Raw genomic sequence first — 24624 nt, forward strand, 5'->3', positions numbered from 1 at the left:
TTCTCCGTCTTCGTGTCTTGTGGTCGGGGCGGGGGGACGAGGAGATGAAACGGCGAGGTCACATCGGGCCCGGCAGGCTGGGTAATAGCCAAGCGATGACTCCTAGACCTTCTACCAACGGCACAAGCAGACGCAGGGCGCCGAAGCTCCGGGCCAGGATGAGGAGATATGAATTAAATATTTGCACACGACTTTCCGCTTTTATAAAACAAGGAAGCGCGTGCACATTTGGCACATCTTTCTTGCTTGGAACGCATGGAATAAATGTGAATTTTTACAGACACTTTATTAAGGTGGTATGTTCATGCACTACACGGAAAGTCAACTTTTAAAAATAATCATGTATACGTATGCTTACACTTTTTATCCTGTCTAAAACAAAGGAAGAAATGTATTTACATTTCTTAAACCGTTTCCGAGTTTTTTGCTGGAAGAAGTTATTAATGACATATCGACGTTCAGCATCTGCATCTCCATGCTCAGCAGCGACAAATCGCTAAGACGGCTGTCAGTCGTTGTTGATCGAAATATAATCTTGATCGTTTTGGGCTTGCTGAGATGATCTTTCGCCTGTGCAATTTTTCACCTTCAAGCTCAACATTTCAAATTGTGGCATGATCGAACATCCGGGAATGACCATTCATGCTTTTATAGAGTTCGACGTTTAGCACATTTGTCGCGGAATAATAACTTTCGTTGCTCGAAAATCAAATAAACTGCTCCAGCTCATCAGAAAATGTGCCAGCAAGATAAGATGTATGTTTTTTCACGAGGTTGATCCACTGAATGAAGACACCGCTGTGCTGGGGGAAAAGCGGTTCCAACAAACTGCAGGCAGCCCGCGAGATCGTTCAGGATGTTGTCAGTCACGACGGATTCACAGTGAAATTTACATAGCCTATGAAGGAGGATGAGGAGGAAAAAACTTTATTTAAATAAAAAGTGTAAACACTCCCAGGAGGACCTCTTAGTCCAGAAGCCCTCTGGTTGTTCCTTCTAGCTTAGCCCGCTCGACCAGCCACAACTGATCTGCAGGTTGCGTGGCTAGAAGGGCAGCCTCATGAACTTTGTGGCTCTGGAGAGCTCGTGTACATTTATCGCGATCGTATCGTTGTTTTCACTTTCTTTAGATTTTTTCTTTGTAAGTAGCACTGTCTAAAACTGCTTTCGCCTGCTCTTCAGTTCCATCGAATCTCTCTCTTGAGATGGATATAAAATCATACAACGATTTCATCACGCTTACTGCTCCCCTTAGTGATTGGCAATCGGTAAAAACCCGAGGAAATGTTCGCCTGACACGTCGTTAGCCACGTAGTGAATGACACCTGTAAATTGGTCCTTGTGATTCACGCCAGGTATTGGAGTCAATCGACAGAGACGAGCACTCGGCACTGGCAATCTCGCAGGAGATATTCTGATGCTGCAGGACAGTACAGTTGCTGCTCAGGCGCCAGACCGACATCATCTGTGCATCGATTAGCTGGATTAGCACCGTCCGCTCCATCGCTCTAAATATTGTTGAATTATCGGACTATAGTCGGATTCAAGTATAGAAATGTAAAGAAATGTAGCAGATGCTCCTCAAAAGAAGCACTTCAACCAATGGCGCCGGTCGGTCATCATGACTCCATGGTTAATCAAATTAAGGCGTGGTCACCCTCCTTTCATTTGCCATACCTTGCGTTGTTTCGCTAGCAGGTCCAAGGGGGTTATTCACGAGAATCGGTCGATGCCATTGGCTGCATGGGGTTCTTGAGGGGCAAAAGCCGCTTTTTTCTTGAGTTGCATCTGATTAAAGTTTTATCTTTCGAATGGCAAATCATGCGCTAACCCTGGAATTAAGCGTAGGGTGCGGATAAGAACTTCAATACTGCAGCAGGTAATTTCAATAACGGGAAATCATAGGAAGCATAATTGACTTAGTTTCGTTCCAACCATAATATTCGTCATTTCATTTCCAGCCCTCGGAGAACCCGGTTCATTTGCAAGCTTTGAACCCTTTATGTAATTCGGGCTATAAATGGGGTGCGCCATTTTCAGCTTTGTAGCTTTGGAGCCGATGAAAATAACTGCATACTTAACACCCCAGAAAAAAAAAGTGCTGCACAAGCTAAGCTCATAGACTCCCTTTTCAATGCAAGCTTGAAAACTTAAGAATGATGTATACTTTATAACTTATAACTGAGAATATGCTGCATGTAGGTGTTGCCGAGTGTTTTCAATATCATTGTTACAGAAAGGTTTCTAAGTGAATGTAAAATCAGAATTTAATCCCCTATTAAACCGCTAAAATGGCTCTGTTGTGGAAACAGTCGAAAACTAAGTTCGTCACGGACTGTGCACAATGCGGATTAAGTACGTAGAGATACTTCCCATGCACACGACCCTGCTAAGTGATGCCAGTTCAGTAGCAATCTGAGAGATTTGTTGGGTAGTAACAGTTGCTGGCGAAGTAAGTGTCGTTCGCAACTTTGACCTGCCACTGAGAGTTTCAACAGTGAACATACAGTACTGCGCACTCTACCCCGCCGGTTTGGCGCAGTGGTTACGGCGTTCGACTACTGTTCCCAAGGACGCGGCATCGAATCCCGGCCTCAGCAGCCGCTTTTCCATGGAGGCGAAAAGCAAAGCCGCCCATGTGCTGTGCGATGTCAGTGCACGTTAAGGAACCCCAGGTGGTCGAAATTTCCGGAGTCCTCCTCTACGGCGTCTCTCATGCACTGCCATCGCACTGCACACGGACGCCACGCCGTTTCGCCTCCACCGAAACGCAGCCGCCGAGGCCGGGATTCGATCCCGCTTCCTCGGGCACAGTAGTCGAGCTTCAGAAGTAAGCTTAGATTGTTCCAACTACCGCACGATCGCGCTTATTTCGCATGCTAGCAAGGTGATGTTGAAAATCCTCCAAGGTAGGCTGCAGCAGTATGTGGATCGGGAGCTTCCGGACGTGCAAGCTGGGTTTCGCAAGGGCAGAGGAACTAGAGACCAAATTGCCAACCTTCGCTGGATCATGGAAAAAGCAAGATAGTTCCAGAAACCCATCTACTTCTGCTTTATTGATTATGCGAAAGCGTTTGACTGCGTAGATCACAGAAGATTGTGGCAAGCTCTCCAAGAGATGGGAGTTCCAATTCACCTCATCTGTCTCCTCAGGAACCTGTATGAAGGGCAAGAGGCCACAGTCAGAACTGGGCATGCTCTTACTGATTGGTTTCCGATCGAGAAAGGAGTGAGGCAAGGCTGCATACTGTCGCCCTGCCTATTTAACCTATATGCAGAGTCCATCATCAGGAAGGCCGGTCTGGACGAGTCTTCAGCTGGAGTGAAGATTGCTGGAAAACGTATCAACAACCTTAGATATGCGGATGATACCACTTTAATGGCAGAAAGTGAAGTGGAACTCAAGAGACTTCTGATCCGCGTACAAGAAGAGAGTGAGAAGTTTGGCTTAAACTGAACATTAAAAAGACAAAGATCATGGCATCTTGCCCTATCAAGTCCTGGAGCATCAATGGACAAGAAGTGCAAGCTGTGACAGGTTTTATGTTTTTGGGCTCCAAGATTACCTCAGAAGGAGACTGCAGCCATGAAATTAGGAGACGCCTGCTTCTGGGAAAGAGAGCAATGGTTAGCCTTGACCGCCTAGTTAAGAGCAGAGACATTAGTCTGCCAACCAAGATCCGTATAACTCGTGCTATGGTCTTTCCAGTTGTGATGTATGGATGCGAGAGTTGGACTGTGAAAAAGGCTGACCGCCGAAGAATTGACGCGTTTGAATTGTGGTGCTGGCGAAGACTCTTGAGAGTTCCTTGGACTGCCAGAAGATCAAATCAGTCGATATTGTCGACCATAAACCCTGACTGCTCATTGGAGGGTCAAAGTCTAAAGTTAAAGCTCAGCTACTTTGGTCATCTGATGAGAAGAGAGGAGTCGCTGGAGAAAGATTTGATGTTGGGAAAGGTTGAGGGTCGCCGGAGAAGGGGTAGGCAGCGAATGCGTTGGTTAGATGGCATCCTCGAGGCACTGCAGATGAAGTTATGTGATGTTAGGAAGATAGTGAGAAACCGGAAAGCGTGGCGTGACATGGTCCATAGGGTCACGAAGAGTCGGACACGACTGAACGACTAAACTGAACTGAACTGAATGAAGTCACAGCCACACGAGCTCGCGCGGGAATTTCCCACACCTAGTAGAGCTCACGTTAAGCGTGGCGTCACGCGTGGAATGAAAACAATTTAAACGTGACACGTAACACGAAATAAAGGTCGCCTCATTTCTCGAATGATGTAAATGCATTAGAGAAGCGATTGCGCTGAGAGAAATCTTTCACAAATTTAGGCAGGAGTCGAACCCAGGACAATTGGGCTGCGTGCTAGACGCGTTTACAACCCAGATAGCACTTGCTGGGGCTGAAGTGTGCTCAGAGTATCTCTAACAGTTCGGTTTGGTTTCGGAGCAACATTATACAACACGGTTATCAATCAGCGTGATGTTTTCAGTATAACCGCCGCTAAATAAGACGTCAATAGGCAGTAGTGGTGCTGGTGCTTTGTACTGCTGCTCATCAGATGCCGTCGCGCTGACTTGAGAGAGACGGAAATAGCGGGAGCGATCAATCTTCGCTTTCAGCACGCACATCAAGCAGATGCTTCGTCCGTGTAGTTATCGTTTGTGCCGTTGTTTTCGCGCACAAAACTGCAGGACTTTTATTTCAGGCCTCCCCCAGGTGCTTAACTCGTTGCGGCTTAGCCGAATATACGATGGGGCAAACACAAACGGGACGCGGAGGCATTTCCCTCTGGGAACAATGCGCGCCACGGCCAACTGCCGAGCTGGAGGCATGTACACGATGTCGTCGTCAATGGAATTCGCTCGAGCGCTTGCGCGATCTGGCGTGTTCTCACACACACGCACTCACACACGTGCATGCGCGTGCAGGGAGGGACGCAGGCTGTCCTTCGACCAGCCGCAAGGTCTTCGCGCTTTTCTCTCTCTTGCATTTGGCGCCCTCGAGCAGCGGTGGACGTTGCCGCCCCGCACTCGCGCGCACGCACGCGCGGCCGCGTTGCACGAGCCACGTGAGAGGGGAAGCCGCCGACCACGAACGGCCCGGCCGCATTTGAGGCAAAAAGCTCGCGTTTTGGGGCCCACAAAGGCTTCTTCCGGAAGAAGAGCCAAGTCGAGGATGCCCGGCGCTCACACAACGGGGCGGATGCGTGGGCCGCCCGGCAGCGGACGACAAAAGGGGACGCCGCGAGTACCGCATCGGTGCGCGTGGAACTAGCGCCAGCGCTTGCTATGATCACTCCACGCTGGCTGAACTTACATTGCAGTCGCTCAGAGAGAGCCTCGGTGCTTCATTTGGCGATTATCAGCCAGCTTACAGCTTACCTTACCTCCTACGTTTAGGTCTATGTTTTTCACTCACAAAGGTCGGCTGAAGCAATACGATGATTGCGTCGCACACAGCCCCCTCCAGGAAGCCATCCGAAGCCTACCGAGCTTGTTTACGGGTCACGCGCTAGAAACAACTGCCTGTTGGTATTCCGGGCAGGCGTTTAGCTGACGTTTACATCTCCATGTCGAAATCAAGTGTAACCAAATCAGACATGTTTTTATTTTCAGCCATTGGTTACACGACAGAAGAGGTATAAAGGCAAGAGCCGAGAACTGAAAGCTGGCGTACGTTCAAAAAGTGGATACATTATGAATGAACTCTTGCATATGGAAATCCTAACATATAAAAGCAACAGATAACGCTTCACAACAATGATAAATTACAGAAGAGTGTGGACTCCGTGTCTCGCCTAATGCACATAGTTTCAGTTTACGTGATCAGTGCCTCTCATGAAGAATGAAACGATGCAATCCAGATTTGGGAGCTTTTTCGTAGCCGCACTAAACAATTGCGGCAGTAAAATTTGCGATGCATCTTCAGTATCACACAGCAGGAATGTATGCATCCCGCAACGTGGTTTGATGCCGTGTATACACTGCCAGCGCTGCCATCAAATACACCTTAACGTACCCCATTCAGGACGATGAGCGAAAGCAAGTGACAGCAAAAGCACGACGCGTAATTCGCGCTACTCACATCTATATGTTTCGTGCGAAGATATACAGTGGACGCACTGCTGCTTCTTAGGATCGGTTGGAGTGAGCATCGACTATTTTGACGTCAAGAAGCTGATACAGAGCTCGCGCAATCACAGCTTTTGATATCTCATCGAATTTTTGTTTTCAGTAGAAGTGATTAAGTTCAACGGCTTTTGTCGCTGACGAAGCAGGATTGAAAATTTCCGCCGCCTCTAAATTCACACTTGTGCCATCTAAACCGAAAAGGACTCTGTGATCATAAATAACAATTGGTTCACAGGAAAGGAAAGGCGCAGTATCTGTTACACTTGTTCTGTGGACACCTGAACCGTGGCGTAAGGGAAATGAGGAAAGTGGGGGTGAAAGTGGGAAGAGAGAAAGCGATGCCGGTAGTGGAGGGCTCCTGAGTAATTTCGACCATCCGGGGACCTTTAACGTGCACTGACATCTCACAGCACACGGGCGCCTCTTCGTTTCGCCCCCACCGTTGCGAAACGAATCCAATGCAGCCCGGCCTCTGGGATCCGCGCCAGAAGAACCATGTCGACGCGCCGCAGATTAATTGCGAAATCGACCGCTAATGGCGACATCAGTATATCATTGTTTCTGTCTTTCTAAATATAAACAAGTTCCGCTTGCAGTGAACCAGCGGCTTTGCTGCTTGAATGCGGCGATAGATTTGATTCAGGCCAGCTTCAGTCTGTTCCCATTGCCCAGTTAAGACCCGCGCAAATGACGATGCGTACGCCCAGTTTTACCGAGATGCAGGGTTCGGGCTTTTGCAGAAAGGCCTAAACCATGATATATTTGATGTTTCAGTCGATGAGTGGAATTCGCCCTATCAATCGCTTTTCACCTTTGCTCGTCGTTCTTGACAATGGACTTTTCGCTGCCTCTCCGTCCTTCCCATCACCCCTACACACACGCACGCACGCACGCACGCACGCACGCACGCACGCACGCACGCGCGCACACACACACACAAACACACACACGCACGCACGCGCGCGCGCGTGCGTGCGTCCGGCGCATGGATGGTAGTGGCAGAAAACGCGCATCCATGCGCCGGACTTTTTTTTTTTTCGGGGCCATTGTGACCACTTTTTGGCCAGATGCTGCTGACCTCTGTCTCTCTCTCTTGTCTCGAAGTATGATGTAGTTAGGCTTGCTTGCGCTTACGATGAGTTTGGTAGCGTCTGCTTGGTTAGGCTTCCCTCCTTTCATAACACAGTTTACCTCTCGTTAGCTTGATATTATTTGCTGCATAAAACTAAAATACCAATTGTTCGTAGTTTTGCCTCTACGTTATGTAAAGTCGGCTTGATTGCATTTCTCACCATGCATTCCTATTGCTCTTTTGCAGATAAATTCTGTTGGCCGAATAAGCTTTGTAATCAGCAGAATGACCCTTCTTCGGCTGATTTAAGTGAATGAAACAACGTCGATAATTCGTTCATTTCGTTTTTGTATAATGATGTATGTATGTATGTATGTATGTATGTATGTATGTATGTATGTATGTATGTATGTATGTATGTATGTATGTATGTATGTATGTATGTATGTATGTATGTATGTATGTATGTATGTATGTATGTATGTATGTATGTATGTATGTATGTATGTATGTATGTATGTATGTATGTATGTATGTATGTATGTATGTATGTATGTATGTATGTATGTATGCATGCATGCATGCATGCATGTTTCCCCCTCTTCTTACACAGCTAAGAGCTTGTTATGAATTGTAGGATGGCAGTTGAAACTTGCGGGCGGTTCGTATATAACCGGTCGTATTGCGCAGCTCAGTCGGTCAACATAAGCACCTTACGCAAGCCCGCCGCCACGCTTTTCTGCATCCCATAAGACTTGAGGCGACACAGTTACGGCTACGGAAGTACCTGAAAAATCGAGCGGCGACATGCGCACTTGAGCGTGACGCGGTGCTTGTTTTCTCCGCGGTTTCTTTCTTTTTTTTTTTTCCGGAGCCAGCTCGAAGAGACCGCTTTTACTACCGCCATATCGGCGCCCACACGGCAGATAGTCTCGGAAGCCGGCTCTGTAGGCGAAGACACGAGATGAGAGGAGGGAAGGCAGTGAGAAAGCGAGGCTAATTGTCTTTCTGTCGGAGCAAGCGTCGTCAATCACCCGCGGGAGCCATGTTTATGGAAGTGGAAGAGATCTGAGTGATGCGAAGTAAGGGCGCAGGAGCATCGCAGCGGAACGGCGGGGGCGTCGGCTATATATGTCCATGTAACGATCCTTTAGCAGGAGCCACTTGCGGTGCAAAAGGACGCGAATCGACCTGGAGGGAAATATCGTAGGCGACGATCAATATCTACGACGCTATGACGCAATGAATGCCTGCCGGTAGCACCACATTCCTTGCAGGTGAAAGCGCGTCATCTCACACGTTTCGGTGTCGCTTGCACGAAATTAGGCACATCTCAACATCTCGTTTGTGACACAAACTACTGAAGAGAGAGAGAGATACTTTTATAGCCTCATCAGTCCACGAAGCCGGGGACCCGAGTCCTCTGGAGAAAAAGAAAATAAGGTCAACACACGTTGAGTCGTGGTACCCAGCAAAGGCGGCAGAGCGAGCAATACAACCACACCCCTAGCTGTATTGCTCAGTAAATTATCTCTGCGTATCGAATCGGTGCTTCATTAGCACTTTCCTTTTTCTTTGGACGACGCACTCCGCTCAAGCCTGCTTCGTACCGTCCGCGATCAAAATCTTGTACCATTGTGTCCCAAGAAACTTCATAAAGGCGAAATCTTACTTGGCTCGAAGCTGGCTTGCGCAGAATGTGCCTGCAGCAGGTGGAAGCAGATAGAGACCACGTGATTTAGGATGAATATTGTGCCGTAACTGTGACGTAATTGTGACGTATTGTGATGTTCGTTGTGCAGCTTTCTGAGTGGTGCCATACCATTGCGCATCCCATTCTAGTTTCCGGTATACGTACCTCCAGTTGTATACCTTTAGTTGTAAATTAGGTGTCCACCTAGAACTGAGACAGACAACGGGCCTTTCCTTTCCTCAAAACAAAAAGGTTTTCATTCGCTGATTTTGCGCCAGCCCCTCAATGCTAAACCGCCAGGCGAAACCACGCAAAACCATGCCAAACAGTGCTTTCGCACGCTTCATCTACACGGGCGTCCTTAACCACGGTTAATATGCCTGACCGCTGCTCTCTCTTTTTTTTTTTTTTTTTTTGAGCTTCTTATATGTTCAAGGTCCCCACCAAGGACATTGAAATGAGAAATCACAAGCTGCTGGCTACTGCCGACGTGTCTTATCCCAGGCGCTAAGCAACACGTTATCCATTTTTACGATATGTCTCCACTACGAACGGAAATCAAATGTTCATTTTTTCGGACACGTAAAATGAGAACTGTACTCAGTTGCCACCGGGAAACGACCTTGGCAAAAAATAATAATAATAACCTGGGGACGTTTGATTGTACAGCATATGCTCGATACTTTTTACTGTTCATGCAGCTATGTATAGCGAAGTAAATTATGCATTTTTGTCTATTTTATATTTTGTCCAATCGTCGCCTTGTAGACGAGAGTATGGGTTCTTGTCGCAATGCCTTTACAAGCGCATTTTTTGCCCCAGCCTTATTCATTTTCTGGGTAGAAATAAATTGTTATTTTTATCACCAATATAATCATCATAGTCCAGGTTTCCATGTCCCACGAGACGTTTCATCATTTCCAAGGGTTGTTATATAACAAAAGATACTTTTGTCAAGTTGCTAACAAAGGGCTGAAAAAAATAAAAACAGCATGCAATGCGCAGCAAATATCACCGCATTGGAGAGTGCGCCCTTTTTTGACGAAGAGAAGGATAAGCTACAGTTATGAGAAACCAATAATAGGGTTCAATAGTGTCGTATAGCTTTTTTCTCGTACCCTGAAAAATAGCCCTACTGGTGCAGCATTTGAGTTAGAATGCCGATATTTGCTAATTGCACCAAACGAGCCGGCTCTGAATAGGCAGAATGCAGAGGTGAGTTGCGTTGAGTTGAGTTGTATGCTACAGGTGGGATTAGCCTTGCTTATTCTGCCGGCGATCGCTCTACCGTAGCGTCGCTTATGTGTCTATAAAAAGTCCTTATATCTGTGAAATCTGTTCCACATGCGGACATATAATATGGTGAGGCTACCATAAAAGAGAATAAAATAATATGCAATGCGGACAGTCACTTATACGTCCTGCTTAATATATGTACTCGCATAACGTATACCTCTAACTGTTCAGTTTTTTTTTTTATTTGTATATCTACGCCGCCATATTTCCCTGCTGTTATATCATGTGTTAAGTGAGGCCACAGGGGACGACGTAATCGAGAGCGCCGGATAGTTTTGACCGCCGGAGGTAATTTAACATCGCACAGTACACGGCGTTTAGCTTTTCGCCTCCATCGAAAAGCGGCCGCTGTGGCCAAGATCAAACCCGCGCGTCTTTGGAATCGGCACTCGAGTGCGCTAAACCCTGAGTCACAGTGGCGGGGCCACCCTGTGTTAGCTTCACTTTTGCCTCAGGGACGATATGGAAAAGTAAGCTGCACTTGAACTTTTCTTTTCTGTTTTTTTTCTTCTTCTTTTTTTGCGTCATAGTAACAGTAGGAAGAGAGAGAGAACAGAGTGAAACATACCATCCGAGGTATAGCATCTGGGGTGCAGTCTGTGTGGGGTCCTTCATTGCTTCGTACCTCTAAACAAAAAGACATGGCGCATTCTTCGAGAACACACTGCGGTGAATTTCAAAGGCGCAGCTGTGACACAATGCACTGTTGCGCGCTGTATAGATGCGATGAATGGCAGACGGAGGAAAATAAACGGCGCTTGCTGTGACAAGCGTGAAGTGACTACGAGCGGACTTCTGGAGCGTGAAATCTGTCAACTAAGTCTTCAAAATGCCCCCCCCCCCCCCCCCTCCAGCTCCGATGTCTTGTGGCAAACGCTGCGGTTCCGTAACAATCTGATTAAACACAAGCACGTTGAGTAAAGCACGTCTGACAGCAGTTGCATGGACGAGTCGGTCATTCGCGAAGCATTTGAATGCCGAGCTCAGCAGATTATAGTCGAGAATTAAAAGGAACTCGAACACACTAGCATGCCATTACTGACTGATAAACCACTCGCATTGTTAAGCATAGCTGCTTGATTAAGCGTGTAGTAGTCACCGCACTCTCATTCTCTTACTTCATGTCCCTAAGCACCAGCCATCCGACTAAAACCGAAAATATCATGTACGTATCGCGAATACTCGAACAATCAATGCCGTGTTTCACCCCACCAGTTTGTCCATGACAGCAAGATTTGTATTTCAGATGTGTGCTGCTTTAAGTGCCGACGTGTGAAAGGAAAGAAGAAAAAAAATGAATCATGGTGGTTCACGGAGTCCTGAGTTATCATACGTCATTTTGTGCAGCTTTCAATTGGCCTGTGCTTCTGAGTGGTTGGACCTGAAACGCAGGTAGACCCGAAAATACACCAGGGCAGCTTAGCCATTTCTGTTTTCCACTCTTGCATTTTTGTGTTTAAGAAGCCTTGTGCCACGAACGTTTTCCTCGTTGTTTTCACCGTATGTTCTGAGCGGACAGTCTACCACTGCGACGATACTTGCGGTTCGCTTCAGAGCAATTAAGCTCCTTTCATTATCGGTTTGTATCTTATTTATTAGAGAAAACGTGTTTTATATAATATTTTATAATAACAAAATTGAAAATTAATCCTCGATCAGTAAAAATACAAAGTTATCCGTCAATAGTGCTGCTGTTTGGTGACTTATCTCACCTGCTGCTCACTTAAACTGATCACAACTGCGGGTGTAACCGTTGATGAAGCTTTCTTTTCTGTGTAGCAGTGCAACTACGCATAAATGTTAAGACCTTGTTGCTTTAGTATATGAGAATTGGGTGCGCATGAGATAGAGACCTTGCTAAGTTTAATCGTATGGTCGCGCCCAGACATAACGAACCCGGATGTTTATAATTCTTGACTACATCAAACGCACAGGTTATGCACTTGAAAGCGCTATACAAAAGTGCAGGAAAGTATCGCCGTATATCGAGCTTCAATTTCGCCGGTCACTCGATATATCGAACGGCACGCCACGCACCTGTTACCGACGCTTCTCGTACCGGCGCTTTTGGATCACTTTTTGTGCTTGAAGACAGGTCTGAGCGGCTTTGGGAACCTTTTGACAGCGCTAGCGATGAAAACTGCTTGGCGAGATGAACGTGGCTGTACTTGAGGGTAGCCTTCGATTTACCGTATCATTTTTCCTCGTCACATCGCTGTCCTGCGGTGAAGTCAACCTACTTAAAGCCTAGCCTTTGCCTTCACCGGCCGTATTCGCTGCTGACGACTTTGCGGGCACCAACTTTACATTAATGTTAACAAGCGGTTGTTATGCTTATATTGTACTTAGTAACAAGATTAGACATGTTATGACAGCCAGTGACTAGTTCCGAAGGATCGTGCGCTTCGATGCGTGGCAGGGTAGAACTTCGACAAACGCCTAGAGAGCGGTGCCCTACCAGCACGCTGGCAGGCGTCATGTCGCTGTAGGAAGCGAGTCACTCTAGTGGGGTACAACTCAAGTTTGCAGTAACCGCCAAACACATTTCCGCCACGACAGAAAGTGGTCCGCAGTTTAGGCTTTTTAAGGCGAAAGCCATCCTATGTTCATAGAAAGAAATCCCGTGCGCAAGATCTGTCATATTCCGCAAGAATGCTAAATTGGGCGAGTTGGTGCATTCGCATTTTAGGAATCGTAGCGCAAAGAAGACAAGGACATTCCGCGAGATTACTTCTTGTCTAGCTTGTCCGCAAGATTCCGCGAGATTATTTCTTGTCTAGCGTTCCTGCCATCTGCAATGCCACACTTGAATACGCGCCAAAGAAGCCATGCTACAGCAGAGATGATGTACCGTCCAAACTCACACTTTCCGGAGAAATTGTGACAGATAACGCACCTTTCCTTTCCTGTAAACCAATTATAATTATACGTATCACTACAACGAACGCCGATAAGGGGCAAACGATGAGAGGCAAAAAAAAATAGAGGGTCTCTTAGATGTCTCTTAAGAAGAGAATGGCGAAAACCTATACCCTTCTTCCCCTATCATTTGGTTCTCATCGTTTACCTCTATTGGCGTTCGTTGATGTGCTACATATAATTATAATTGGTTTACAGGACAGGAAAGGCGTATCTGTTACACTTTCTCCGGTAAGTGTGGTTGGTTGGTTGTACAACTTTTAATTCCATCGGAAACGGGGAGTCGTGCGCCCGCGGATTAGAGGCTGGCAGGTAGCCCTTGGCTTCTTGCGGCCTCTTCCGCCAGATGGACGGTGCGGTGCTGGATCGCAGGGTCCGCGCTTCGCAGCAGGGTATCCCAGGCTTCTCTACTTGTAATATTTTGCCCTATCCCTGGAGATTGTGGGCACTCCCAAATTATGTGGTCGAGGGTCCCTCTCGCCCCACAGTGTTTGCAGAGATCATTGTCCCTAAAGTCTGGTAGCGCGTGAAACGCCCAGACCGGGTTCATGAACGTATTAGTTTGTAGCCGCCTCCACGCGACAGCTTCTCTATTATTAAGTCTAACATCTGGCGGGGGTACCAGTCTACGTCCCAATTTATAATGGTCGATGATTTCCCCGTAATTTTGCAGACGCTCGTCGTATGCCCAGTGTTCGGGGGGCTCGACGGCTACCCGGAAGTAGAGAGCTCGGGCTAGCTCGTGAGCCGCCTCGCTACCAGGGACGGCAGCGTGAGCGGGTGTCCAAATTAACTGAATTTTCCTATTTATTGTTCTTTGGGTGAGGATTTTGGCCGCCTCCGGCGATATCCTCCCCTTCCCAAAATTTTGAATGGCAGTTTTGATGTCGCTAATTATGAACTTGGCTTCTGTTCCTACGCAAGCTAGCGCTATCGCAACTTCCTCCGCAGTCTCTATGTTGCGGCCTCTGATGGCTGCCGCGGATACCGGTGCCCCTCGGCCATCGACTACCGAAGCTACCGCCGCACCTGTTCTGCCACTTGCCGCATCAACATAGATTACTTCCTTTGCTCCCATGTTCTTGAACCGTCGCTCTAGAGCTTCGGCTCGTTTGGCCCTTCTTTCGACATTAAATTCTGGATGCATATTCCTAGGGAAGGGGGGGACTTCCAAGGCATTCCTGATTTCACTATTAATTGTGACTTTTTTTTGAACTCCCCTGTCTGGGTTGAGGCCTACTTTTGCAAGGATTACCCTGCCCGTCTCGGTCGTGCTTAGTCTCTCTAATTGGGAGACTCGCACTGCCTCCTCCAATTCTGCCCACGTGTTATGCACCCCGAGTTCGAGCAGTCGTTCGCTCGAGGTACCCATGGGGAGTCCTAGCGCCTTCTTAACGCATCTTCAAATCAGGCAGTCTAACTTCTCTTTTTCGCCGGCCTTGATGTCAAGGTAGGGCGTGGCGTAACTGATTCTGCTTATTACGTATGCCTGGATTAGTTTTAGTAAATTTCTCTCCTTGAGGCCTCTTCCTTTAGTGGCGACCCTCCTCAAGAGCCCAAGGGTTTGCATCGCGTAACTTTCTAATTTTTTCAGGACCTCTCCGTTGTGACCGTGGGATTGAATGACCATCCCCAAAATCCTGATCTGATCTACTTTTGGCACCGGTTTGCCCTCCACCTGAATATGAAACTCCCCGCTATTCTTGCAGCGGAGGTATTTTGGGTTATAAACGAACAACTCAGATTTATGCGGGGAGCACGAAAGTCCCCTTTTAGCCGCGTAATCGACAATGATGTCGGTCGCTGCTTGCAGGCGTTCCTCCGTACTCGCATCGCTCCCATGGTTAATCCAGAGGTTAATATCGTCCGCATACATGCTAAAATTTAGCCCTTTGATTTGGTTAAGTTTACCCGGGAGGCCTCTCATTGCCACGTTGAATAGAAAAGGCGATAGCACTGAGTCCTCCGGTGTGCCTTTGCTTCCTAACTCTATCGTAGGAGATTCTAAATTTTGAAATATCATGCAGGCTTTTCTGCCCGATAAGAAGTCTTTTATGTAGTGTTACGTTCTCTCCCCTACTCCGAGCACTTCGAGCCCTTCAAAAATAGCCTCGTGCCTGATATTGTCGAAGGCCTTGGTGAGGTCTAGGCCCAGGATCACTTTGGCGTCTCTCGATCGCGAGTCTATGATATCATGCTTTAGTCGGAGCATTACGTCCTGCGTGCACAAGTGTGGTCGGAAACCGACCATTTCGTGCGGCCACAGGTTGTTTTGCTCCATGAAGCACGTTAATCTTGTCTGTATTACGTGCTCCAGCAACTTCCCTACGCATGAGGTTAGGGAAATCGGTCTCAAATTTTCCAATTGCGGGGGTTTTCCCGGTTTGGGTATTAGTATTATGTTTGCCGCTTTCCACTGATCTGGCAACTGGCTCGTTTCCCAAACTTTTCCAATGAATTCCGTTAGTAGACTAATAGAGTCATCGTCTAGATTCCTTAGCATTTTATTGGTGATCCCATCGGGGCCCGGGGCTGATTTAGGTTTTAGTCTTAGAATTTCCGCCCTTACCTCTGCCTCCGTGATGGGGGCGTCAAGCGCCTCATTGGGCGTGCCACCGTAGCTCGGGAGTAGGGAACGCTGGTTGTCTGCAACATACGTTTTTACTAACTTATTCATAAACGTCGCATCGTCACCTTCAAAGGCGTGCCTGACTTTTGCCAACCTTATTCCCGATTGAGTTTTTGAATTTGTTGGGTCCAGCAGATGCCGGAGCATGCCCCACGTTTTGGAGAGATTCATGCCTCCCTCCATTTCGTCGCATCTGCTGAGCCAGTTTTGTTCGCACAATTTGATCGCGTAGCTTTCAATTTCCTTGTTATGCCTCGCGATTCGTCTTCTAAGATTCTTGTTTCACTTTTGTTTCTTCAGCCTGCGTTCCATGCTTTGTTTAGCGTCCCACATGTGGAGCAGTCGGCTATCTGCTATACCAGGAGCGTCGTCTCCTACCAGCGTCCTTGTCGCCTCACCAACGTGGCGTTTGAGTGCCTCCGTCCATTCCTCAATGTTCTCAATTCGTTCTAATTGCGCGGTTGCCCTGATTTCTCTAAATTGATCCCATTCTGTAACGGCCGGTTGGCACGCCCTGTGCGTCTTGACGCCCTCTTTGAGGACCGAAACGATAATGAAATGGTCACTGCCAAAATTTTGCTCAGAATTTTGCCAGTCGCCCTGTAAGTTTTTTGAAAATGTCAGGTCTGGGGATGTGTCCGCGCATACGCTGTTACCCGTCCTCGTTGGATGATCGGGATCCGTATGGAGGGTGAGACCTAGCTCGTGCGTGTCCTCCCATAGCTGCCTACCTTTGGTGTCCTGTAAAGCATAGCCCCATTCTTGATGTCTGGCGTTAAAGTCACCAACGATCAGCAAGGGATTATTCCCGGCCGCCTTGATGACTTTGCGCATAAGGGCCCTAAATCTAATTTTCTTTTGCTAGGTGAGCTATAAATGTTAAGAAGGAATAGACTGGGATCCTTCTTTCGTCCCGTTAATATCTCGAGGAATACGTTCTCGATATCTCTCGAATTCAAATCGTGTTCTATCACCGCTACATTGCGCTTGACAAAGGTCGCCACCGTCGATTTCACGCCTCTATCGCTGTTGAACACCTGGTATCCCATTAGTTTGGCTCCCTTCCCTGTTTCCTGAAGGGCGATTGCGAGGGGGGTCTCAGTTATGAGTGGAAGGTATTGCTGCAGTAGCGCTCTCTTGCGCTGGAAGCCGCGACAGTTCCACTGCCAAATTTGGTTTTCATTTACGCGCCTGGCCATTTTGCAGCTGGGTTAGCGTTTGCTCGACATTCTGCTGCCACGTGTTGACGGCTACGAGTTCAGTTCGAACTCTTTGCACTTCCCCTGCAAGTGCCTGTACCTGGCTCTGAATTTGGTTCATGAATTGGGTCATTTGACTCATGAATGAATTCAATTTTTCGTCAAGCCTATTTTCGAGTGCTTGGAACGGGTCGGTTTCATTAATTTTGCGCTTCACCGGGGGCGGGCGAGACGCCTCAGTCGCCATTTGCTCATCCCCATTCGCCGGTGGCGCCGCTTGTGGCGGGGCGACTGGCTGAGCAGGTGGCAGCTGCTTCGCGGGAGTGGGAGGCCCCTGCTTTTCCGTATGCTGTTTCGAATTTTGATTTCGCTTTAGCTTTTTAATCACCCCCTTAAGCTCCTCAATTTCTTTTTTAAGAATTTCGACTTCCTCGTCTTTCTTATCTTTCCTAGGTTTAGCCTGGGAGGCCCCGCTGTTGAAGCTTACATTTTTCCGGTCTCCGCTGGCGTTCCGCTTGGTCCATGGGTTGGCCGCGTCCCTCGAACTCGAGCGTCTCCTGGACCCAGACCTGGAGCGTCCCATGGAGCGAGAACTGGAACGCCCTCGCTGCTGCGGTGGCGTCTCATTGGTGGTAGATTCCAAACTTGGGAAGGAGTCTTCTCTAACGCGGAAGTCTCCTCCTCCTTCTTGCTTGACTTTCGGTCGCCCTCTGTTGTCGTCGTGCGCTGGCTTCTCCTTGACTTTTCACTCCCATTGCTTCTTCTTCACCTCGTACGGAGTCCTGAATATTTCCTTACATTTTCGGTCACCAAGCAGGTGGCCCTTGCCGCATAGCTGGCACTTTGCCTCGCACTGGTGACCTTGCGGTGGCCTCTCCATTCCGCAGCTTCTGCACTTGAGGTTGCTCGGGTCCGGACAGACGTCCTCCCTGTGACCGAGTCTTCCGCAGGCATTGCATACCTCATATTTTTTGCGGTAAAGTTGACACCGCTGCGCCATCGGAGTCAGGCGAACCCATCGTGGTACTTCTCTCTCTTCAAAGAGAATTAGTACAGTTCTGGAATTTTTGCCGAGTCTCCGCACACCCAAAACTGGCGGGTTGCCGTGGATTCTCAGCCTCTCCATGATGATCTCGTCGGTATAAGTAAGTGGCACGTCATGTACCACGCCCTTGCCGCAATCTTCCGGCGTCGCCACGTAGGCAGTCAATTCGATCTTCTCCCCCTCGAACACGAGGTGGGTTAGGCTCGCGTAGCGTCTCTTCCTTTCGGCGCTTGTAGTTGCCACGAGGATCGAGTGCTGCTTAATATTCGTCGAGATGACGTCCTCCCCGGCCTCGCCTGGGTGGATACCAGCTGCCACGATTATTGCGTCAGCCAAGATTGCGTTGCCAAACTTGAGCAGACGCACGAGGCCGCCACGTGGCCTCAAAATGATTTTCTTGGCGCCATCGGGTGGGCGAGCATGCTGCTTTTCCACCGATTTTGCAGCCATTTTTCTTCCAGCATGCTTCTCAGCAGCTCGCTGCTTCTCAACTTGTTGCACGGTGTTCTCGAGCGGCACATATTTCTTCTTCTTGGTGGTATACCATTGGCCAGGCACTTGAAATTCCTCCGGATCTACCGGCGTTCCTTCGACAATTTCCATTTTTTAAGCTTTAGTCAGCTTCACGAGGCTAGGGGTGGGTCCCCGACGGGGCCGCCGCGATCCCAGGGCGCCGCGAGACGCTAGGCCACGTTAGGCCTAGCTTCAGCACGTAGTCCACCGAACAAAGTCCGAAAAAATCGGAAACAAAGTCCCACCTCGGAAAAACTGGTATTCCTCTTGATGCGTTCCGTCGATTCGACACAAAATTCAAAAACGCCGAGCCGATGAATTGCCCAAAGTAACCGAAATTGGCGGAGGCCATGAGTTTGGACGGTACGCCATCGCAACTGTCGCGTGACGTTCCTGGCGCGCGTTCAAGTTTGTGATTGCAGATGGCAGGAACGCTATACAAGAACACATCTAGCAGAATCTCGTGGTATATGACAGATCTCGCGCACAGATCTGACGCACAAATCTCGCGCACAACTCTCGCCCGCGAGATTTCGTTCCATGAGCCTAGAAAGGCTTTCGCCTTACTAATAGGAGAGGAAAGGCAGGCTTTAGCCATTATCCTGTTAAGAAACATCTAAGAGACCCTCTCATTTTTTAGTTTGCTAATTAAAAAGCTTATGATAGTGAATGGCAAGCGTCAGGTTGCATCTCTTCAAATTGTACTGATATGTGTTGTTCCTGCAGTGCCTTTTGTGGCATACGACTAACATGTTTTGGATTAAGCAGTACTCCTTTGAAACCATTCACAACAGTGAAGAGGCATTTTAACAGAAGTCTACGCGCTATATGCCCTCCTGTCTCGCAGCCGCCCGTGATCCACCCTGGCTGGAGTTCGGTACTGGATGCGACTGCCTTCCGGTCGGCTTGCCCGCAGTTCGACTACCGCGGAAGGATTGTCGGCAACGAAGACTGCCTCTTCCTGAACATCTACACGCCAGGGTACAGGGTAAGTACAAGATGCCTGTGTAGAGTGTCTGCACGTCTCATCAGGGCGACCGGCAACGCAGAGTGTATTTTCACGTTTTGATGCCCTTTCAATAATGACACGTGATGACGGACAACGCTACATAACTGAATTTAAGCGTAAGGAAGCTGATCAGTTGTGTTAAGGCGAAAGCCTTTAATGACTCATACTCGCGGCCATGACCCTGTCCTTCTGGCCACGAGAAATGTCACACTTCTTCGCGAGATTCCGCGGGATATCGCGATATTATACGTCATACTCTGGTGACGTCATCGGTAAGTCTAACGTGGGGAAGATAGTTAAAAAATAAATAAATCCTGTCTCCACCGGTCATCGAACGTCCATCCCTTGTATCCCCAGCCGAGCGCTCCAGCCAACTGCGCCATGCCCTGGATCGTGAAACGCGAATCATAATTGTCCTTGTTTACCGTGAGGATGATAATATATAGTGATAACAATGACGCTGCAATTAGTGATAATGACAATGATGGCATTAGCAATGATAATAACAGCGCATTTAGTTGATAATGGGAGAGCAAAGGTATTGCACCGTGTGTGCACCAGCAACGGTTAGGCTTTCGCATTTCTGCAGTGTAGATTCCATAATGGTCTCAGATTTTTTACTCAAATTTGTTCAGTCGGCACTTTTGACGGAAACCTTGTAGCTGACATGGCGAACTATGTTATTCGATTGCTCATGAAAGTGTAAGGCGGTGGTAGTGCATGATGATGCTTAGACGCAAGCCGTGTTTGCCTAAGAGGATTTTTGTCCACAATCTTCCTCGCTAGAGCTTCATGTTAATAAACTTATCTACCAACTATCCCTCGCAGAAGATCGCTCTGAAAGAACTTCGCAAGATAAAGCATTGAAATTTTTCCGGGGTTTTATATACATATAAAGTGGTAATTTGCGCCAGAAATGTTACCCCTGTTCATTTCAAAGTGGCGATGTATTCAGACAGGCCACTACACAAAGCGATCAAGGTTAGACTGGCTCACGATGGCGTACATAAGCAGTGGCTGAAGCGGGAGCAGCTTTTCGGTTAGGGATTATTGCGATATACACAAAAACTGTTAATTGAAATTTTACCAAAAAGTGCATTTCTAAATTTCAGCTGCCGCTCTTTCAGTAGGAGCCAGGGAAACTGCGCAAATCTTACCAATACATCAAAATACCTATATCAGAGCCAGGATTTGGAGGTGTGTTTGGCCGAGATATCCTTGCACCATCAATTAAAACGCTATCAATGGACTAGTCGGGTTACTCTGACTAATGTGCAAGATAGGGTTCGAGGTGCTAAAGTTAACTTAATGGTGCACGTTGGGAAGTAGAAAGAGTCACAAAGCTTTTAGTAGCTAAGCTTTGCTCTTTAGAATTGTTCGCAATTGCCCGGCTCCTTAGCCGTTGTCCATGTTGTCAGAAAACATGAATGACTATTGAATGAGCGCAATCTAGTTACGAATACACCGTACGGACGTGGACGTGCAGTGTTTTCAATCTGGCCCAAAATTGTTACTCTCAAAACTTGTCCGTGCACTGCAGCCGCAAAATTAAAACCGGTCTTAAAGTGGATGAGTCCAGTTGAATCTTGACGTCGCGCCATATCTGTGCCGACATACGTTAAATGGTAGCGAAACATTGTCCGCCTCGTTTGGGGCGAGGCTCAGATCTGTCTACCCGCAGCGTCGTCGTCTTTAAGCAGTCTGTCGCACTTCATCGTCATCTGGAGCACGACCAGCGAATACTGCTAGTAACAGTATTTATCGAATAATGCCTCATTCACTCAGTACGTCGTGTGGCTATTTCCAGAGGTCTTAGATAAAAAGGATGAAAATTCGGTAAAGCTCATTTTCAACCCCATAACGTCAAAGGCCACCTAAAGCAAGTAACAAAATGCTTCTTCTTCATGACGTAGCACAACTTAGTAAGCGCATAGTGCCCTCTTTGGATAACCTTAGCTGTATGGACACTGCACGACTTAAGGTGCAAAATTATCGTCGATAAAGCTTCTGATTCTATTTTCTTACTCTTCGAGCTTAAAAGACTGGGTCCTCACCTGCCAAACAGGCTCGTTTGATGCGAAAACCTTACTAGCCCAATTTTGCTAAAATATGTCCAGCGTTATTGTTGTTGTGGCTGTTTTCGCTGTAAACACACGACCGTAGCAATAAAAATGGCGACAACATACGGCATCACTAACAGACCTTCATGTGGCGTCACATTTCCCATCTTTCCCACCAAGCCTGCGACGCAGCCGTTTTCCGTGCTCGTTCGGGTTGGGATAATAACTTTGCGCTTACCATTTAGCATATATCTACTAGTTTGCGATGGGTATTGGAACCGATGACATGTGTGCCTCTAATCGTATGCCCTAATCACCTCACTACACCACTTGGCCTGGCACAGCAAGTGGCGTCAGAAGAGGAGTGGAGAGGGCACCGTGAGAGAAGCAGAAAGAGCACAGAGGGCATCGCGCTACCGGTCGCGTGGTGGCGCGCGCCACAGGAGAGGAAAACGTATTAGTCTGCAGATGGGGCCCTTGATGAAAAGAGAAATGGAACTTAGACAAAAAGTAAACGCAAAATTAAACGATGATCAAATAGCGCAGATAGCAGCAGACTTAGAGGAAGCAATAGAGAAAAGCCTCATGGAAGACTGGGATTATGAACAGGTAGAACTACTCATAAGGAAGACAATTAAGGAGGTTAAAGTAGCAAACCGCTGAAATGGAAAGAGGAAGCCACGGAGCTGGTGGAATAAGAAAATCAGGGAAGCTATTGAACAACGACGGGCTGCTTCAAGGGAACACCGAGTGGCAAAGAAAGCACAGGTACCTCAGAGGAAACCGACCAAAATTGGGAATCATATCGACAAAAGAAACTTCAAGTGCAGGCCCTCGTCCAAAGTAAAATAAGACAGTCCACCAATCGCTGGTTGGCTGAAATACACGATGCCAATAGAGGCGGACCAAGAAAACTCTGGAAACATATAAGCTGGCTAGGTAAAAAGAATCAAAGAAAGCAAGACCAGATTCAAGATAACGAGGAAAATTGTTTAAAGGGAGACAACGCAGTGAACTACATTACATACGTTATAGCCGAGTCATTTCAAAGCGACGATAGGGTAATCTCCGCAAATCAAGAAGCAACACAAGATAGCCGAATACAAAGCAACTTAGAACTGACCAATCTAAACTGGAAGAACGCAGAAAAATAAAAATATTCCTAAAAGCACATCTACAGAAATAGATGAAATTTTGATGAAGCTGATTAATGAACTTGGTCTAAGAAGTAAGGAAACGTTGTTAAAAGCTTTGAAAACAGTCATAACAAATAAGCAAATTCCGGACAGCTGGCGGCAGAGTAAAATGGATTTGGTTTATATAGGGAAAGGAGAAAGGATGCACATAAAATACTACAGGCCGATTACCATAACATCTGTTATGTACAGGCTGGCCATGCAGGCGGTGTAATTAAAGCTGCAAGCAAGGGTAGAAAGTAACAAGGTACTCGGAGAACTTCAGAACGGCTTTAGAAATTGTAGGCGCTTCGATAACAGCCTGGTCTTGCTTACCCAATGCATCGAAATATCTAGAGTGGAAAATAGATCTTTGTATTTCGCCTTCCTGTACATACACGAGGCGTACGACAACGTAAACAGGCAACTCCTGTGTAACATATTAAAAGAAGTAGGTATCGGTTATGAGATAACAGAGTTCCTACAGGAAATATACCGGGATAACAAAGTATAAATTACATGGGAAGGGATAAGAAGTACAAAAGCTGTCAAGGTATGCAAAGGATTAAGACAAGGTTGTCCTCTATCACCGCTGCTGTTCATACTTTATATGATAAACCTGGAACACGGGATACAAGAAAGTAACCTAGGATTTAACCGGTCATATAGGTTAGGTGGATAGGCGGTAGAGCAGCGCCTCCCCGGTTTGATGTATGCAGACGATATTGTGCTGCTAGCTGAAAGTCTGGAAGAATTGCAAACTCTGGTTCAGTATTGCGGAGACGAAAGGGCCGCTCTAGGCTTCAGTTTTAGCGCAGTTAAGTCGGGTCTGATGATTTTCAACGGCTCAACTGATCAAGGTCTTAAAATACAAGGCCATGAAATACCCAGAGTAGCAGAATATAAATATCTCGGGGTATGAGTAAACGAAGGATTGGCATACATTGGAAAGCATGAGCAATCACTTAAGGCAAAAGGGCGAAGAAAATCCGGGATAATGAAGCATAGGGCATTGTGGGGATACAACAGGTATGAGGGTTTGAGAGGTATTTGGAAAGAAATTATGGTGCCCGGGCTTACTTTCGAAAATCTGTGCCTAAAATCAGAGGTTCAGTCGACATTAGAAATAAATCAGAGAGCCGTCGGACGATTAGCACTGGGTGCCCGCGGCATCACAAATGAGGTGGTACAGGGAGATATGGGCTGGGCATCTTTCGAAGTACGGGATGCTCAGAGTAAAATATTATATGAGGAATGCCTGAGATGAGCAGCGAAAGCATTTAAATACCTATACCTAAAAAGCGTTGACTCACAGTGGAGGAAAAGAACTATAGGAAACTAACCAGTAAGTATGCTGGTCACAAGGACGAAGAAATAAAGAGCGTTAAGCAACAGGGGAAAAACACAGGAGGTAAAAATAAGATAAATTCGATGGAAAAGAAACAGAGTGTGGAACTATACCGAAAGTAGAAAAGGCAGATCAGGAAGGAGGCTTTCTTCGATAACTCAAGAGGCAGTGCCCTACTTTTTGAATCTAGATCAGGGTGCCTTAGAACACGCAACTACGAAAAGAAATTTAACAATGAAGATGACGCATGTGCAGTATGTGGTAACTCCACTGAAACAATTGACCATATTATACTCGAATGTAATGGTATCCATCCGGAAGTTGATGCAGACTCAGTCACTGTTCCTGAAGCTCTAGGGTTTAGAGATAACAGTGGCCGGGTGAATAAACCGGCGGTGGAAACTAGCAAAAAACGACTGGAAGATTGGAGGCTTAAAAGTAGAGAAGTGACATAATGTTAGTAATGTAGAAACAAAAATTCAATAAATAGAATGATGGCATAGCTAACCAATCTAAAACAATAAT

General features: G+C 47.2%; 1 protein-coding gene across 1 annotated transcript in view; it reads left to right on the forward strand.

The window, feature by feature from the left end:
* Window positions 1-24624, forward strand: part of LOC146202254 (cocaine esterase-like) — a 58301-nt gene that overhangs the window by 17671 nt on the left and 16006 nt on the right. Inside the window, exon 2 of the mRNA XM_084588051.1 lies at window positions 19355-19495. Coding sequence (XP_084444177.1) covers window positions 19355-19495 — 141 coding nt within the window. The remainder of the gene's footprint in view (window positions 1-19354; window positions 19496-24624) is intronic.

The sequence above is a fragment of the Amblyomma maculatum genome, chromosome 1 (genome assembly GCF_055883805.1).
Source record: "Amblyomma maculatum isolate TAMU_Amacu chromosome 1, ASM5588380v1, whole genome shotgun sequence".
Classification (NCBI taxonomy): domain Eukaryota; kingdom Metazoa; phylum Arthropoda; class Arachnida; order Ixodida; family Ixodidae; genus Amblyomma; species Amblyomma maculatum.